Source organism: Hyla sarda, chromosome 3 (assembly GCF_029499605.1).
Source record: "Hyla sarda isolate aHylSar1 chromosome 3, aHylSar1.hap1, whole genome shotgun sequence".
NCBI classification, from domain to species: domain Eukaryota; kingdom Metazoa; phylum Chordata; class Amphibia; order Anura; family Hylidae; genus Hyla; species Hyla sarda.
This window is the reverse complement of record NC_079191.1, coordinates 443,955,727-443,975,488: the sequence shown is the minus strand read 5'-3', so window position 1 is coordinate 443,975,488 and position 19,762 is coordinate 443,955,727. Positions and strand designations below refer to the sequence as shown.

Genomic DNA, 19,762 nt, shown 5'->3' with positions numbered 1-19,762 from the left:
GGATGCTGGCTGCCCTCCTCCTGTGGTGATAAAGTATATGGGGTGAGTGGCCACAGGCTGGCTCTACCTGCTGCAGCGCGGTGGGATTCAGGAGCCAGCAGGTGGCCGCGGCTCCTCTGTTCAAGCTTGGAGTGGCTGGTGCAGGAGGCTTGGGCCAGGCTCGGTGATGTCACCTGGGGCTTTGATTATGGTGCGGGGGATGCTCGCGTGATCATCTGCCGTGTCAAATGCCTGGCTGAATCTCTGGCAAGAGTTTAGCAAAGAGACCTAAGTGGTGGTCCGCGGTATCATGGTTTCATGTGTTCCATAAGCGCTGTTTTAATTAATGAATTCCATACGTTATTTGTACTATAAGTTTTCTATGTTTGTTAGATGCGCATAAGTATAGGGGATTCTTTATAATCTCTGTACAGGGTTGGTGCTGCAGAACCTTTGTCAGTAGTTGTATGGTACTGCCTGTCCAGTTTTAGTGTCATAATTCATACACGTTTGTATTGTTTTACCAGTCATTGCGTTCCATTTATACCATTACATGTGGTCAGTGCATGCTGGCCTTCATTGCATACCGTGTACTAGGTTATAGTATGCATCTGTTCATGTTTCGTGCAGTGCTTTCTTCTATGCATGTCATTCCATGTGCACATTCGTAGTATTCATTTTTTCAGACCTAGTTTACCGGGATGTCGTCAATGATGGCTTGTACAGGGATGGTACACCTAGTGTACCTGTGTTTTATAACAGTGAAGCAGTAATAATTAGGATGGAGGAGGGTGTTCAGCAGTAATGCCCCCAATCATGCATGTGAAATCATTTCAGAATAACGTCCGTGCTTACTGTACATGTGTTCACATAGTGTTTCATACGTGCATAGCATTATTTCACGCTCATGGTCATACCCGTTTATCACACTAATGTTCTAGCATTTATCTCATATACTCTTTACATTTACACTTCACATACGTTCATAGCATTTCATATCATGTTTTCATTACTAGCATGGCTATTTTGTTTATGTGCATATATTGTGTATGTTGGTTTCTCAACGTTTATATATATAAAAAAGCTTACGTTCAGTGTTTTATCATTCATAGCATTGATCTCACACATTCGTGTCACTACATTTGGTGTATGTTCATAGCATTCACATTTTTGCACACGTTCATAGCATTTCATATCATGTTTCTTTACTAGCCTGGTTATTTTGGTTAATGTGCATACATTGTGTATGTTGTTTTCTTATCATTCTTATGTCTCATAGCGTTTGTGTCACTATGTCTCACTCACGTTCACAGCATTCTATCATCCTTACGTTCACAGCGTTGTATCACGCTTTGGTTCTTAGCTCTATGCCTCGCATAGGTTCATAGCATTCAAGTGTGGCATGTGTTTATGCATTTGTCTCATATATATATATATATATATATATATATATATATATATATATATAGTTTCAAAACCAAGGTATGAAGCGGAGCAACTCACCAGTAATGTAGTACAGGGACTTCTTTATTTCACTTCAACGTGAAGGCAGGATGACAGACAGGGGAGCAAGATGGTAAGCGTGCGGGGTATTCAAGCTTGGAGACTGGCCGGTATTGCGACAAAGCGCTTCGGCGCAATACCGGCCAGTCGCCAAGCTTGAATACCCCGCACGCTTACCATCTTGCTCCCCTGTCTGTCATCCTGCCTTCACGTTGAAGTGAAATAAAGAAGTCCCTGTACTACATTACTGGTGAGTTGCTCCGCTTCATTCCTTAGTTTTGAAATTGTCTGCACTGTATCTTCAGCGTGTTTAGCACCACACAGTTTACAGGTGTGACTTTGTGAGACAGCGTATCTATACCGGTTAACCTCAAGATCCATACAGCAGTAGGCAGTTAGTGCCGGTCCCACACTTCTCCTATATATTGCATCATATATGAATAGCGTGTTATCTTACATACTTTCATATCAGTTATATCACGCTCACAATCAGCATTATATCGCTTACGTTCATAGCAATTATGTCTCGCATACGTTCATAGCAGTTTTTGTGTCACATACATTCACAGCATTTTCCTCAAATGTGTTCATAGTATTCATGTATTGCATACGTGCAGAGCAGTTATATCACACGGACGTTCTCAGCTTCATGTCTACCTTCTTAGCAATGATGTCTCTGCGTTTATAAGGTTAGGTGTCGCATACGTTCATAGCATTTATGTGTCACGTATTTGTTCATAGCTTTTGGGGTCTTGTATGTGTTCTTAGCTGGCATATCTCGCATATGTTTATAGTTTTACAACGGATATGGTCTTAGCGCTTACAACACACATACATTCTTAGCATTTACACCATACTTGCAGTCTTAGCACGTTATTTCATAGTTGTTCATAGCATACACATTACGTTCACAACACATATATCTCAACGCCCATTACATTTTGTCTTGCATGTTCATGGTAGTTATGAGCAGGTTAGGGCGTATATGCCGTGTTTAGCATTCTTCTGGGTATACGGTCATAGAATTCATCCTGTGCATGTGTGTGGAGTTTGTGCTGTACACGAGTAGCATTTGTTCTGTGTAGTAGTTATTTCTGATATATGTTAGCGGCTGTTCGGTGCATGGTTAGAGCATCGATTTGTGCATAGGGTTCTAGCATTGACTGCTACGGTTAGTACAGTTAGAGTATTTATTTGTACACGGTATAGTGTTTAGCATACACAGCATTCTGTGCATACTTTTTAGCAACTTTCTGTACATGTATTGCAGATGTTGGTAGCAGTGAGTTGTGCATACGCAGTTAGTTTTCAGTCTGCGGGTCTCTTATAGCATTTTATTCTGTGCATAGGGTTATGGTCATGTCTTAATATCTGTTATGTAAGGTTTATGCATGTGGTAATTCTCCACTGTGTTGCATGTATTGGAGTAGCTAAGTATCATCAGATAGAGGCACTGTTATTAGCATGTACATGGTTTGGTGTTAGTGAGTAAGGTTCAAGCGTTCAAGGTAAGGTTCAAGGTATTCGGTTAGCATTGTTGTTCCGTGCATACGGCTTTGTTGTTAGTCATCTTTATGTGCATGCTTTACGTTCTTAGCATCATATTGAGTTAAATTGCATTGTGCTTATGCAACATGGCGTTAACATTCTTAGGCTATTAGTAGTTTTTGTGTCATCAATTCACTACGCCGAGGTTGTTTGCATGCATACGCATATTGGGGTGTTATCTGTCATGCTTGCCACGTCCGCAGGGACATATCGAGCGGTTATTTTATGGACACTACTACAGTACGTTGCCATTATGACACCTAGGCGGTGGTATACCCATAATGCCTGCCACGTCTGCAGGGGGGAGGCATTGCACAGTTATTGTTACTGACACGTCTTCAGTGCAATAACATAAACGTTTACCGATGTTTGTATTTGGGTTGCACTACACTGGTTATTGTTACTGACACGTTTTCAGAGCAGTAAGCTTTTGACACATAGGCAATGTATACCTGGCATACCTGCCACGTCTGCAGGGGGATGCATTGCGTAGTTATTGTTACTGACATGTTTTTCAGAGCAATACCATCACAACACAACAGGCTGTATACACATAGGTAGTATACCCCTTATGCCTGCCACATCTGCAGGGGGATGCACCATGCAGTTATTGTTACTGTCTCTACTTCAGGGCAATAATTTCACGGCACTCAAGCTGTCGTATACCAGTCCATTGGCTATATCTGCAGGCTTATACATGGCACCTTTATTATGGATAGGCTTTCAGTCGCCACCAGATCTGCATGACCTTACGCACATAGTCGTTGGTTAGTAGGTCTATTAGGTGCTTGTTGTTTTAGTCATGGTGGGTTCTGTAAACCAGTCCTGTCTACAGGTCAAATTTCTTTCCACAGGTGGTGCTTCCAGATTGTTGGTTTAATAAGGTTTTATTCACTTAGGAGTCAAATGTTGATATACGGTCTGGTAGATTTCTGTATTGCAGGTCATCAGGCACCATTCATATATTCATTTTATTCACAAGCAACACTCGTCGTGCCTGCAACGTCTGCAGGGGGAACGTTCTGTGCATTTGCTCATATAGTTGATCTGTACATACGCTTTATACTCAATATACATTCTTATCTTATACAGTACATACTTTTTAGTGTTTTATTGTGCATGCCTTTTACAGTAGTCATACTGTACACCGTCTGCGTGTACGGGAATGTCAATATTCTAGGCAAACGTCTGGTGCATGCGTTAGTATTAGGGATCGACCGATTATCGGTTTGGCCGATATTATCGGCCGATAATCACGATTTTGGGCATTATCGGTATCGGCAATTACATTGCCGATAAGCCGATAATGCCCCGCCCGCACCGCGACCGTGCCCCCCCCCCCGACCTGCCACGTCGCACCCCCCACCACACCGCCCCGGCCCCATTGCCTCCCCCATCCCTGGTTTTATAATTACCTGTTCCCAGGGTCCACGCTACTTCTGGCTCCTGCTGCGCCCTGCGTTACGCTGTGCGCAATGACGAGTGATGTGACGTCACCGTCAGTGCGCACAGTGACAGCTCAGGAGGATGCCACTGGAGCCAGATGTAGAGTGGACCCCGGGCCCCAGGAACAGGTAATTATAAAACCAGGGATGGGGGAGGCAATGGGGCCAGGGCAGTGCGGTGGGGGGTGCGGCGCGGTAGGGGGCACGGAGCGGTGGCGGTGATAGGACTCGGAACCCCCGGACAGGCAGGGGGAGAGAAGCGGGTGGCGGCGGCAGATCAATGATCTGCAGCGGTGTCGAGGGGGGAATAAATAGCCGATAACTTATACCGGAATATCGGTATAAGTTATCGGCTATCGGCCCTAATCTCCACCGATTATCGGTATCGGCCCTAAAAAAACGATATCGGTCGATCCCTAGTTAGTATTATTCTATACATATGTTTGTAGCGTTTTTTATTCGGGACACAAGTTACTGCATGTAGTTTTGGCGTTCCTGTATTTGATTGGGTGAGTCAGTACGTTATTTTAGCATTGCATTGTGCATACAGGGATATAGCTTGGTTTTACGTTGAGACTGGTCATGTCCACAAGTCAATCAAGATTACAACCTGTCATGGCTTTGGGTTGGCAACGACATTACTAGTTACATATATTTGTTGGATTTAATAGTCATGGTTGCTGGATATGTTGCTTTGTTTTGGTTAGGCCTGTCATGTTTACAGGTCAATTACGATTTCCATCTGACTCGGTTTCAGGCTGGCGACAATGTTTTTTAGTTATGGACACTGGTTGGATCTCAGTGTAATGTCTTAGGCATGGGTAGTTTGGTTTGGCAAGACCTGTTACGACTACAGATCAATTATGGTTATAACCGGTCATGGCTTAATTGGTGACGATTCTACTTTTCGTGTATTATCGTCAGGTTAGACGGTTGTCTGGGGAAGTCTCTTGCTCTTGTTAGACCTGGCACGTATTCAGGTCGGCAACGACATCATTTATTTTTGAATTTGTTTGTTAGGAACGTAATTAATTATCTTTAGGTCGACACTTTTCATTCACATGAACCAGAGGAGTTCATACTGAAATGGCTAGGTCTGTTGAATTAGTATAGGGGTGTCTTGTTGAGTACATCCTGGTGGCCTCTCAAACTATGGCTTTGGTCAGATGAGGTCATTGTAGATAACATTTTTGTTCATCAGGATGCATTATCAAGGTATTAAGTGCATTTAATGCAGATGTCGTCGTGAGATAGGTTCTGTCCGGGTAGTCAGATCTTTAGTAGATGAGCTAAAGGAATGGTGGGGTGAACTTACTGAATGGACTTTCATTAGAATGTACAGACTTTCCAGTATGTCCTTCTTTCGCTTCAGAGGAACCCCTATAGCCATACATGCATGTTAATCAAGAATTATTATTACCTCAGTATTTCAGAATCGTGGGGTTTCAGCATCTTTGCGAGGAGCTATGCTTGAGGTTGTAGGTTAATCCTAGCCGCATTTGGGTTAGATCACTTCAGGGTCTACACCTTTTGTTTTGTTTTCAGGCCGCTTTGCTGACGTAACTTTTGAATTCTGCATGGTTTGCTTTGCTTGCTTGCCATAACTTAAAAGGGCAGGTTGATGTTAGCTCATGTTTGGTAGGTTTTACAGTTAGTATCAAATATTTAGGAGCTTACTTAGCAAAGAGCTTGTAGTTTTGTCACTATGTGGTTATGTTTTACATTTCTGAGTTTTGGCCTTCTTTAGGTGTACTCTCACACAGCAGTTATGGCACACCTCAGGCTGCTTAGTTAGGTAGTTCTTAATCAGGATTTGTTGATCACACTTGGGTGTTAGTTGTAGTTGTTTAAAGGGGTACTCCGGTGCTTAGACATCTTATCCCCTATCCAAAGGATAGGGGATAAGATGCCTGATCGCGGGAGTCCCGCCGCTGGGGGGTCTGATTACCGGCGATCACAGGGCGGGCGGCGTGTGACATCACGCTCCGCCCCTCAATGCAAGCCTATGGGAGTGGGCATGACAGCTGTCATGCCCCCTTCCATAGGCTTGCATTGAAGGGCGGAGCGTGACCTAACACAGGGGCGGAGGCGTGACGTCACATGCCGACGTCCCTGTGGTCGCCGGTAATCAGACCCGGAACGAACACGCTCCAGGGACTGATTACAAACTGGTTGCCGCGTGCAAGATCATGGGGATCCCCAGCGGCGAAACTCCCGCGATCAGGCGGGGATAAGATGTCTAAGCACCGGAATACCCCTTTAAAGTACGTATTAGGGTTAGGATACGACGATTGTATCATATAGCCCAGACCACAAATATATATTTATACATATATCATACACGCTGCATTTCTTGGACAACCAGGGTACCAGGGAAAATTATATTGCCACCTCTGTACCTCAGACTACGGGTATACATTTTTACTTCTGCCACCACATTGGAGGGCCCAGTGGTAAAGTTTTATGATTGGATACCCTGTAACAGAACAGAACAATTAATATGTGAAATAGCTCTTGGTGAACCCCTGTGCACTGGTGCTCACCTGCTGGTGGCACTCGACACCAGAGCTTTGACTCTGGATGCAGCCAGTAACCCAGTTTGCTCCTCAGTCTTCTGCTCAATGGATCTGCCTGGCTCCTCACAGGACTCACTTTACTCCCAGCCTGCTTCACCAGGAGCAGCTCTTCACTCAATCACTCTGTCCCATATCCTTTTGCTGAACAGGCCTCACCTCCTGCCTCCTCCCGTCGATCCAAATGCCTCAGTGTGACTGTCTGCTGGCCTTAAAGCCTTCTACCATTGGGGAAGGACATTGAAATTAGGTGTTGCCAAATGCCTCATTTGCATTGTGCAGGCAAGTAGTAGTGGTCCTCCCCTGTTCTTTAAACTGGTCATTACATCCAGAAGATACCTTGTGCAGTTAGTTTGCCATGTCCCCAATGGTTAAAGGGCAGGACTAGCCAAATGACACGCTTTGCCTTCGGCATTTTCAACAAAAAACTTGAAAGCTTGAAAACATTCTAAATGTGTGTGTGTAAATATATAAATATATATAGCAGATAAGACCGCACCGGGGACCACCCTACGTGCAAGTGCTTGCCCAGGCTGCCAGCCCAGGGAAAATAGACAGCAATTTCAACAAATCACGAACAAGTAGGTCTTGGATCAAAATAAGCTGGTGGTTTTATTCCCAAATAGAATGCAACGTTTCGGCAATAGCCTTTATCAAGCATGGTTGATAAAGGCTGATAAAGGCTATTGCGAAACGTTGCATTCTATTTGGGAATAAAACCACCAGCTTATTTTGATCCAAGACCTACTTGTGCGGTGATTTGTTGAAATTGCTATAAATATATATATATATATATATATATATATATATATATATATATATATATAGCACAGGAGAAAATAGAGCAGCACGTCCCACAATAATATGATAGCGGTGCAAGCAGCGAGTGGAGCCCCGGTCAAGGCAATTCAGACATCTAGGAAGGATGCCGCAGCACACGGGAGGTTCAAAAGTGTAAACAGTGGTTTATTCCATGATAATACAAGTTAGCAACGTTTCTGCTGCCAATGCAGCCTTTGTCAAGCAACAAAATGGTGACCATACAAAGTATTTATATGCAAATGAACAAACAAATCAATCAAGTCAATTAATGTGAATACAGTGTAAAAAATACGTTTACGATATAGGGTAATTAAAACCGCTATAATATACATATTGCACAGGTGCTCAATAGTGAGTTAAAATCAATATATATATGCAAGGACTGCAAAAAGAAGTTATAAACGGTATAGCATCATAAATTGTCTAACAAGATTACATGTGTACCTAATGATTGTAGATGAGAAGCGAGGGCTGAGTGATCACATGTTCCCGGCTCGTCTCCATGCGAACCGCCATTGCTGTGGATAACAGCGGAGCTGCAATGTATGTCTGTGATATTCTAATAATCGCAGGACGCCAGGAGCGTCCGCGCGGCTCCACCGTGTCAGCTGACCAGGGTGTCACGTGACCGCTCCTCCGTCCGTGCATGCGTACTATGGAAAATGAACATTGTACTGCCATGGTGGTTAAGGGAAAAGGGGAATCTGATCAATCTAACTGGAATATATCAGAATCGGGGTAAAAAACAACACTAAAAGTAAAGTAAATAAAATAAAAGATCAGGTGTTTAGGCATCAATATCCTGGATATATCATTGGGAGAAGAGGAGGTGCGAGTCAAAAATAAAATAAATGGAGGATAAATAAATATAGGGATAATGAAAATAATAATAAAGAAATAAATAAATAATAAAAATAAAAAATAAGGAAAAATAGAAAAAGATATGAAAAAAATAAAAATAAAAATAAAAAAATAAATAAAAAAAATAAATAAATAAAAAAGTAAAATATGTAGAAAAATGTGTATGAAAAATATATAAATAAATATGAACAGATAGTAGTTGTAAGGATAATTAATAAATGATAGTAAATGATAATAAAGTAATGAGTAAAGAGTATATAATAGAGTAGAAAAAGTATAAATAAATATAAATAAATAAAAATAAGTTAAATAAAAATAATAATTTAAATAAAAATAATAATTTTAATTTTAGACTGTAATCTAGCCCGGCTCCATACATGATTAACACGTACATCGGGCTATTAAGGCCCAACACCTCAGTTGCCCATGCTCACCCCAATGTTATGGGGGAGTCACTCTGGGGTACCCAACGGCGTCAACCGTAAAATTTAGGTCCCCAGTAACAGGCCTATAGAGGTGGGAATCCACCAAGGGCAGCCCCGCATTCGTTTTCTCACACACTGAGCACGGGTATGTTTAATGATTACTGTTATCTATAATAAATATGAGAGTACTCCATACATATGGAGTTGTTCCATGCGCACAACTCCAAAAGGATAATAAATAATAATAATGAAAGTAAAAAATAAAAAAAATCAAAGATCAAAATAACAAAAATGAACAAATGTATGATCAAAAAATATAAATAAGAAGAATAGATAGAAGGTAATAAAAATAAATAAAAATAAAGTTTAAGAGACGTAAAATAAAAATAGATAAAATAAATGAAAAGAATGAAAAGAATAAATAAAAAATATAGAGTGAGGTAAAGCCTAAAAGTAAGCAGACTAGGTGAATCAAAGATAAAATAATATAATAGTGGACATGATAAGTGTATGGATGTGTGAAAAGATGAAAGAAAATATGTAGATTAAATGAAATGGGCCTCATTTATTACTTCACCATGGCAGAATTAATCACCAATAAAATCATTGTACAAATTGCTCAGTGTAATAGAAAAGCGGCAACTGACAAGCAGGGACATTGATGACCACCCTATTCCCGCGTATATCTGTAAGACAAAAAGTAATGCAAACAATAAAAAATAAGATATGTCATAATAAATATAATTGTTACATACATAAAGGTCACCTTTCCTACTATAGGGTTACATCAATTTATTCTATCATCATAATTATGCATTATAAATTTGAGGTGTAATGCTAAAATCTACATTAAGTCCTTTAGGCCGAAGTGCCTGTGTCTCAAAAATCCATTTGAGTTCCAATTTTCTCAGTTTGTTGATGCGGTCGCCCCCCCTCTTTAATGGGGGGATATGGTCCACAAGAACAAACTTAAGATCCCATTCCGAGTGGCCTTTTTCTGTACAGTGTTTTGACACCGGTAGGTCTAGTCGTTTTTTGCGAACAGTATAACGATGGTGATTGATACGAGTTTTGAAGTCCCATGTGGTCTCACCAACATAGATGAGACCACATGGGCACACCAAAATATAGATAACAAATGAAGAGGTATATATATATTGAAGAAAGATAGCCGCACATGGGAATTTATATATATATAAAATATTAAGTAAGCCGATCAAAACTTACCCTTTGGTTGAAGTGACACAGCTTGAGCTTGAGTGTGTCATAGCTGCTGTAAGGTACATTTGCCTAAAGAGGTCACAAATCAAACAGATAGTAAAGTTATATACATCTCACACCTGAACCCCCATTATTCACATAACCAGATTCTGAAAACTACTGACATTCTCCTGAGGGGCCTTAAGATGCCGCATGAACAACTGGAGAATTTCTATCAACCGAGCTTCCTGAATAACGTGCTGAAATATTCCAGGGTGCAGGCCCTGACCCTATGTGGTAGCAGAATCGGATGTGTCTATATGGTTCATCCCTGAATGGATAAGCTACTAAAATGTCCTTGCTTAACTGCAACATCATGACAGCTGGCCTGGAAAAGGAAGAGAGTGGACCATCAGGTGGTGACTCTTAGTACTTCCAGTAACGTGCACAGTGCCCCCGTCAGGCTTTTGGCATTCCAAAAGGCAAACTGCTTACCCTCTGTATTATTCCCTGCTTATGCCATGCATAGCCTGTGATGTTAAAGGGGTATTCCGGCCCTAATACATCTTTTCCCCTAACCAACCTGAAGGCATGACAGGTATAATAGATATGCCATAATATGTAACCTGAAGACGTGGCAGGTATACTAAATATGCAAAAATGTGTAACCCGAAGACATAATATGTATACAAGATAATAAACAATATATCACTGATATGCCAAGTAAACTAACTGAGCAAGGCTGTAGAACCTGAAGACATGACAGGTACTGTAAGATTTAGTTCCAGGATCATCCTTCGCCATAGCCAAAAGGACACATTTTCACCTCATTAACCAAGCAAACACCAGCTTCCTAATGCAAACTGGCTCCTGGCCATGTTTATTTGCACAGGTTGCAGAATATATAAAAACAAAACAGGAACCAAAACAGGAACCAAAAAGCCAGACAGTCCCTGTCTGCCAACTGGTGGGCTGATCCCTGCCAGCTAAATATGTCTGTTCCTGTAACCATACTCACTGTTCACACTTTGCAATTTCTTATGTGTTCCTCGGCTGGCCCATCCAACTGTCCCTTGCACTGGGGAAAAAGTAGTCCACTTGTGTTATCACAACACCACAGTCCACGCTGTATGGGTCACTTATAGCCACAGCTGTGTGTCTCTTGCAAGGACCTGTGCCTCTCTCTCACAGCTTGCCTGCTTTCTGGGGAGAGCACAAACTATATTTCCTGGCCTAGCTAAATCACCTCCCTATTAATCAGCGTGAGGTACTCTGCTAGCCCAGCTAAAAAAAAGCACCCTGTTATTGCCTCAGTGTAACAGTACCCACAAATGTAAAGAAAGCAACCCACCTGAAGATATGACAATTATAATCGGTATGTAACGGTAAAAGCAACCTCAAGATGTGTCAGGACCACTTCCTTAATATGTGTAAAGTGCCATCAACCTGAAGTAATGACAGGTGTAACAAGTATGCACAGTGTTAGTAACCAATGTGTAACCTAAAAATATAACAGGTAAACTAGATGATCAATGATATTTCACCCAACGACTAATTTAAGCAAAGCTGTTGAACTTGAAGACGTGACAGGTTCTCACAATTGTTAACAAAGCAGCACACCTGAAGACGTGACAGGTATAATAGCTATGCCATGGTGAAAGCAACCTGAAGCCGTGCCAGGTCTACCTTCTTAGAAGGTGTATAGTGCCACCAACCTGAAGACGTAACAGGTATGCACAATTGAAGTTAGACATGAAAGTGGACATAACACTGTACTAACAACCTGAATACCTGTGCTAGGTATTGAACATATGTAACCAGATGAACCTGAATTAGAGATACCTAAATGTACAAGACAACCTGAAGACGTAACAGTTATGACAAGTACTCAACAGTGAAAATAACCTGGATATATTTTGACTGATACATTTTAACTATGTACAGTGCTGCTCACCTGAAAACATGACAAGTATACAGTGTACAGTGTACATGAAATTATTATGTAAGATGTAATGACTGCAACAAAAACCAACAAATGTGTGAACAAGTGATCAACCTAAATGCTATAGTTACTGATGAGCATGGTAAGAAACAATCCAGAACATGTGACAAATAACAAGCTTTCCCCTGGGTACCTCAGCAGTTGCCCCAGTTAGGACAGAATTCACAGAGATACCAACTAGATGTGTGAATAGCATGCAAATGCGGTCCAGTAAACTTTAAAAAAAGGAAATACACATATATACACCTAAAACTGACCACCTGAAGATGTGATTGCCTAAAACTGTGAGAACATGTGATAAATGACAAAAAACTTAACAGTAATGATAAAGTGAATGCCTCACACCATGACAGGACCAAATTGATGAGATACATACAGTAGTGATAATTTAACTATGAAAAAATGTCAGACCTGAATATATAAATAACATACCAGTGATAATATAGTAACCACCTGAGGAAGTCACAGTCTTGAGTACATAGGAATGTAACAGTGATAACACCACAGTAAAAGATCTAAAGGCATGAGAAACCTAACAGTTTTGATATTGTAACAGCCTGAAAAAGTGACAGGCCTGAATTAGTGCTGGGCAGTATGACCAAAAATGTATATCACGGTATTTTTCTAAATTATGGCGGTCTCACGGTATTTAATGGTATTTTTTTTAAATGGGAATTTTTCATTTTAATTTCATTTTTAAAATAGGAAAAGGGGGGGGGGTGATTATGACTTTTATTAGGGGAGGGGTTAAATGATCTTTATAAACTTTTTTTTTTTGCAATGCTATAGCCCCCATAGGGGGCTATAACATTGCATACAGTGATCTTTTACATTGATCATTGTTATCCCATAGGATAACATTGATCAATGATTCTGCCGCTTCACTGCTCCTGCCTGGATCTCAGGCACAGAGCAGTCATTTGGCGATCGGACACGCAAGAGGAAGGTAGGGGACCCTCCTTGTGTCCTCCAGCCGTTCGGGACGCTAACCGGCATTGATTAGCTTTCACTTTAGACACGGTGATCAACTTTGAATGCCGCATCTAAAGGGTATAATAGCACGCGGCATCGAAATTGGTGCCGCGCACTATTAGCCATGGGTCCCGACCGTTGCTAGGTGCCGGGCCCGACCCACTATGACGGGAGGAAGGGAGCGGGCGGAGGACATACAAGTACGCCCTCTGTCCCCAACAGGGTATACACTCACCGGTATTGCGGTATATGAAAAATTCATATCATAAAAAAACACTGATATTCGGTATGAACCGGTATACCGCCCGGCACTAGCCTGAGTGCCAGATAAATTAATGGTGATGATATTGTGTCAGCCTGGAGACACAAGAGACCTGAGTCCATGAGAAATTTAACATAATTACCTGAAGATGGTATGGGCCTGAGTACATAACAGTGATAATATTGTGACAGCCTGAGGACATGACGGACAACAATACCAGAATATTGTAACGGTATAATATTGTGACCACCTGAAGACATAACAGGACTGAGCACAAGAAATGTAGCAGTAATACTGTTGTGATAACCTGGTTATGTCATGTTTGACAATAATAGGAAAGTAATTGTAACAGTTTGAAAACATGACACGCCTGACCATGTAAGGAACATAACAGTAATGATCTAACAGCTTTAAGACATGAAAGGCCTAAGTACATGAGAAACATAACAGTATTGTGACAAACCTAAGTACGAGAAAGAACGTACCAGTAATGATATCTTGACAGCTTGAAGACAAGACAAGTCTGAGTACATGAGAAACATAACAGTAATGATATTGTGACAACTGGAAGACATGACAGGTCAAAGTACATGAGAAACATAACAGTAATGATATTGTGACCACCTGAAGACATGATTAGCATGGGTACATAAGAAATGTAACAGTAATATATCATGATTACCTGAAGACATAACAGACCCGAGTACATAAGAAATGTAACAGTGATGATATCAAGATGGTCTGAAGATGTGACAGGCCTGAGCACATGAGAAACGTAACTGTAATGCTATTGTAATAGCCTGAAAACATGACAAGCCTATGTGAGGAACGTAACAGTAATGATATTGTAACAGCCTGAAGGCATAACAGAGTAAATAAGGAACATATTAGTAATGATAACTTGAAAGCCTGAAGATGTGACACCTGAGTACATAAGTAACGTAACAGTTATGATGATCTTGTGACTGGGCTGAGTACCTCAGAATTGTAACAGTAATATATTATGACAGCCTGAAGACATGACTAGCCTAAGCACTTGAGAAACATACATGCCAAGCTTGACTATATAAGAAACTTAATAAGCTATTCCAACCTAAGTCAGCTGATCGCTGGAACAATCCCCCCCCCCCCCTTGCGCGATCACACCTGGGGCTCCCGCGTTCGTCACGCCACTCCCCCTCCATTCATGTCTATGGGAGGGGGTGTAATGGTTAGTACACAGCTGTCATGCCCCCCCTCCTCATAGATAATAATGGAGACACATGACATCACAAACACGGAAGCCCCAGGCCCTAGTTTGTGATGATTTTCAAGCTTAATGTACCCCTTTAAGCTTGAAAATCATCACAATTAAGGGTGAATAAGGAATCTGGCATTTTTCACTTGAATATCCTTGAAATTCTTTCTGGATTTTATTGAATTGCTAGGCTGGAGCTTGGGGGCTGCTTTTTATGTTTGTGTAGATAAAGAAAGTAGTTTATGGTATACTGTATACAGTGCATGCCATATATCTGCTTACATATTCAACATTTTTGTGCTAGGTCTGACCATCTCATTTAAATTTTATATTAGTTACACTATGACTTATAACTGTATAATAATGTATTGTAGCTACATGATGGATAACAACATCTGCTATCACGTGTCTGCAGCTGTTATTTTGAGGCATATGCAAGTTTAGAAAAATAAGGCTCTCTTTATCCTTCTTGAAAAGGAGTTACTCTGTTAAGGGATATTTCCAATGCAACAATTATGGCTATGCTGTTTATGCACTGTCTAAAACAGTGTAAAACGGTTCCTTCAGCTGTTTTCAGATTAATGGTCACCTCTGGCTGCCAGGCAGGCCATACGGTGCAAGAAGGCGATTGTTCTCCAAATAGGTGAAGGTCCCAGGGATTAGACCCACATCTGTCATACTTTTATTGCATAGCCTGTAGACAGGGGCGTAGCTCTAGAGGTAGCAGTCTCATCGGGGCCCTGGTTCCTGAGGGGGCCCCAAAGCACATAAGTCCCATAAGAGACCAGTAATAAATTTGGCATATGGGGCACTGTTGCAGATTTTGCATCAGGGCCCAAAAGCTACAAGCTACACCTCTGCCTGTAGATATGCCTTTAACACCTACATCCATTGCCTGACGACAAGCAGAGATCCTTACAAAAGTCTATTAGAAGGTTGGGGGAGGGGGGGGGTAAAGATGGCTGGCAATGGGCAACAAACATTACTGGAAATGTTTAGTGCATTAATCTTTTTTTTTTATTTTTATACTTGTTTGGTTTTTTAAGGATTTTTGACTGCTGTAATTCAAGAAGCTGTTCGAGCACATATGTGTTGGGCTCTGGACTCTATGACTGTGGAAAATGTGGTATTAAGACAGATGAAGGAAGAAATCACCACTCCACCATCTGTGAGTATTCACTGTGCTCACTCACTGTTTTCATACTCACTGGTGGGAATTCTCATCATTACAGGTGATATCAAACAGTGGGACCCACCATATCATCAGAATAGAGCAGTATACACCTCGTGTAGGGAACTGTAACAGAGCCCAGTTATGTAGAGCGGAGATGAAGGGATAAAAGTGCAATAATGCAATAAAAAAGGGAGTAAATGATTAATTATTTGTGCGTAAATAAGTTGCGAATATAAGTAATGTGGGAATTCCACGGAATTAGTTCTCCATACTGACACTTTACTGATCTCATAGAATAACTCCTCTATACAGATACATAACTTGTTTTTTTAACATTTGGTCTTTTCCACACTAAGTACTGAATTACTTCTCCTAGCTCATATATTACTAGTCTTGCTAAACAAGTTCTCCATAGTTACACATCAGCAGCTTCACTTCATGTATATGGCCATGAATCACTTGTCCTTGCTCATATGTTACCAGTTACTTGTCCATAGCTACACATTCATTTCTCCATACTAACTCGTCACCTTTCCCATTAAATCCCTTCTCTAAACTCCCATAGGAGTATCACCAAATCATTTTCAATAGTTACACCTAAATAACTGGACTATTCCAGGCTCATATTACATATTGCATGTCACACACATATGCCATTAAACCATTTCTCCATACTCACACCATTACTGGTCTCACAAATCACCATATCCGTACATCATCCGCCCAAAGTGAACCATTTCTCTATTGTTATACCTATCTTGATAAATCACTTCCTAATACGAATCACTTACTCTGCCTCTTCAGACTTGCACATGCTTACATATTGTAAAGAATCATATCTGCATACTGACATAACACCAGTCAGACTGTATTGTTTCTCACTAGTGATAGTGATCGTATCTCTTGTCCTATCTCAAGAATCATGTCCCTGTACTCCCATTATCTTCAATCTGACAAAATCACTTCTTCATACTAAACATCCAAAAATCCACTCCCTTTAGGCCCATAACTCTACTCACTAAATTACTTCTCCATACCAGAATATGTCCTATTTCCAAGAATCACTTCCTCGTACTGTCAACTATGTAACTTCACCTAATCACGTCTCTGTAACTTCTTCATACTCACACATCACAGCTTTAGACTTTGTTGTGGTAATATTTGATCATGATGCCTTAAACCACAGATCTTACCTTATTGTCTGTGTGCTTCCAATTGTTAGTACCTTTTTGGGGTGTAATGAAAATTCAGTCTGGCTATGTGCTAGGTCCTCTCTCTAAAGAGCCTCCCAGCATGTCTTTATAAATAAACCAAGATAAAAAAATTAAGGAAATTGCATGAAGCTAGTGCGTTATTGTCTTGTTGATTAAGCCAATGGTGCAAAATACATTGCACTTACCAGATATTCTGATATTTGATGTAGAGTCAGGTCCTGACCCAAAGTGTGTTATAAGTGTTTTTATTTTTATTTTTTTATAAACGCTTGGTGTAATACTTCCTACTCCTTGAGTTATATTTGGGAGAAGCGCTGAATGGGTCCTTTTTGGTGTCACCAACCAATGACTTATGTTCCTCCCCTATTCATATAGTAAAACACAGGGAAGACCCCATATATTCCTTTCCATGGTTACATTTCACCCAATGGAAGGATGCCTTGAGGGCAGTGTTTCTCAAACTTGGTCCCCAAGACCCCCAACAAGGTTATGTTTTCAGGATTTCCTTAGTCTTGCACAGGTGATATAACTGTGGTGATGCCTGATGCACAGACCAGAATTATATCTCCTGTGAAAGAAAGGAAATCCAGAAAACATGACCTGTTGGGGGTCTTGAGGACCAAGTTTGGGAAACACTGCTTTAGGGCCTCGCAGAAACATCTTGAACCATGTGGTAGTTGGAGGGAAATGGATATATTCTAAATTAAATCAACTTATCTTTTAGCCACACAGAGTATAGCAATGTGTCGCGATCATCTACATAGTTGTTCTGTATGATACAGTGTGTGAGAGTCACGCAGGCCAATGCATATTTTTAAATAAAAGTATAGACTAAGTTCCTCTTACAACAGAATTTCTGTTCTGAGGTCTTGCTTTGTTTCCTGCAGGACGGGGTTTACATACATGGTCTTTTCCTGGAGGGAGCCGGTTGGGACAGAAGGAACAGTAAACTGGTAGAGTGCACCCCCAGGGTCTTGTTCACCATGCTCCCGGTGGTGCACATATTTGCAGATCATTTGCCCCTGGTAAGAGATCCCAGTGTATACACATGTCCTGTGTATAAGAAGCCTGAGCGGACAGATCTTACTTATGTGACCTCTATATCTTTGAAGACCAGTCTGCCCCCTGACTACTGGATCCTGCGGGGAGTAGCCGCTCTGTGCGACATCAAGTGATCCATCCAGGTGGCCGTAGTACTTCACATGTGGTAACTGAGGCTCCTCTTTTGTGTTCATGTTTTCATTTCTTTAAACTGTTATTTAGAATGGTTCAAATATTAAAGTTAAATAAAAGTTCACATTACAAGAATTTCATTGCGGCCTATAATAAATACATTAAGAGAGGGCGGTCATCTCATTGTATTTTCACTCACATTGTAGGACACAACCCCTTCCTCAGTGATGGGGAAATCTCCTGTGTCCATAATCCTAGTGATGACTGAGGCCCCCTGTACACCATCACGTTACTACAAGGGTTATGAATGAACTGAAACCCTTATTACTAGTGAGATCGACAGTAATCATTCCCTGAATGTGCAGTGCAGTGCAGTGTTATATTCAAAGATGAGGTGCAAAGGACAACATGTTCTGGTGGGGCGCCAGGGAAAAACGTGTGGTCACGATAGCTATTACGTGCCGGTCCTGGCACTTCTTCAGGTGTGCCTACCTGTGTGCACAGGGTCAGGTAAAGTACTTCCTGAGCACCTATGTCAGCAGATAAGGGCGTTCCACAGTTACATAAACAACAATTCATAAAAACAATAGCGATAAAAACAGCAGTTATAAAAACAAATAGACATTTAGCAGATACTGAGGAATATCGCATAAACTGAATGATAAAACCTGTCTTATATAAAAATACTCATATCGAGGCAATCATTAAGACCGAGGTTTCCCGCAGCATAGGTCCGGATGATCCACCTTGCTTGGCATTGTAACAGCAATTTTCAACTGTCTATTCCGGAAACTTGACTGACTTTTTCCAACCCTCTAAAAATCTTAAGGCTCAGGCATCTCCTGCATCTTCTACTAGCATATGTGCAATGAGTCTAGGCGAACCTCTTTTAGTTGTGATTAAACGGACATATTCCCTGAATCTAACATTGAGAGCTCTAATAGTACAGCCTATATAGAAACGCTTGCAGGGGCAGAAGATGACATAAATTACATTGCTGGTTCTACAGCATAATTGGCATGTTTCTCTCCGTGCAAGCTTGGGCACACCAATTGCATGTGCCACATTTGTACATACCGGGGCAGATCGATTTATTTAACCAGTTCTCTTTTTTAGGGGGACCTTTCAGGGTGCTCTGCACTAAGGTGTCTTTTATTTTCTTACATTTCTTGAAAGCAATCAAGAGTTTCTGCTTCGCGCTCTACGCCAAATCAGCATAATTCTGACCAGTTGTCACTTATAGATTTTTAAATTTGTTTTGCCATTGGGCTGTAAGAAAAGTAAAAACGGGATGTGGACTTTGGTGGGGACGTGATGGAAGATGATGGACAGTCTAACACTTGTTGTGATGAGAAAATTCTGGTGTTGGAGA

General features: G+C 41.1%; 1 protein-coding gene across 10 annotated transcripts in view; it reads left to right on the top strand.

Annotated features, from left to right (window-relative positions):
• Nucleotides 1-18,574, top strand: part of DNAH8 (dynein axonemal heavy chain 8) — a 582,992-nt gene extending 564,418 nt beyond the window's left edge. For all 10 annotated transcript variants that reach the window (XM_056568656.1, XM_056568659.1, XM_056568657.1 and 7 more), the window contains 2 exons: nucleotides 15,876-15,997; nucleotides 18,105-18,574. In XM_056568656.1, coding sequence (XP_056424631.1) covers nucleotides 15,876-15,997; nucleotides 18,105-18,392 — 410 coding nt within the window. In that variant the 3' untranslated portion in view covers nucleotides 18,393-18,574. The remainder of the gene's footprint in view (nucleotides 1-15,875; nucleotides 15,998-18,104) is intronic.
• The last annotated feature ends 1,188 nt before the right edge of the window (nucleotides 18,575-19,762 follow it).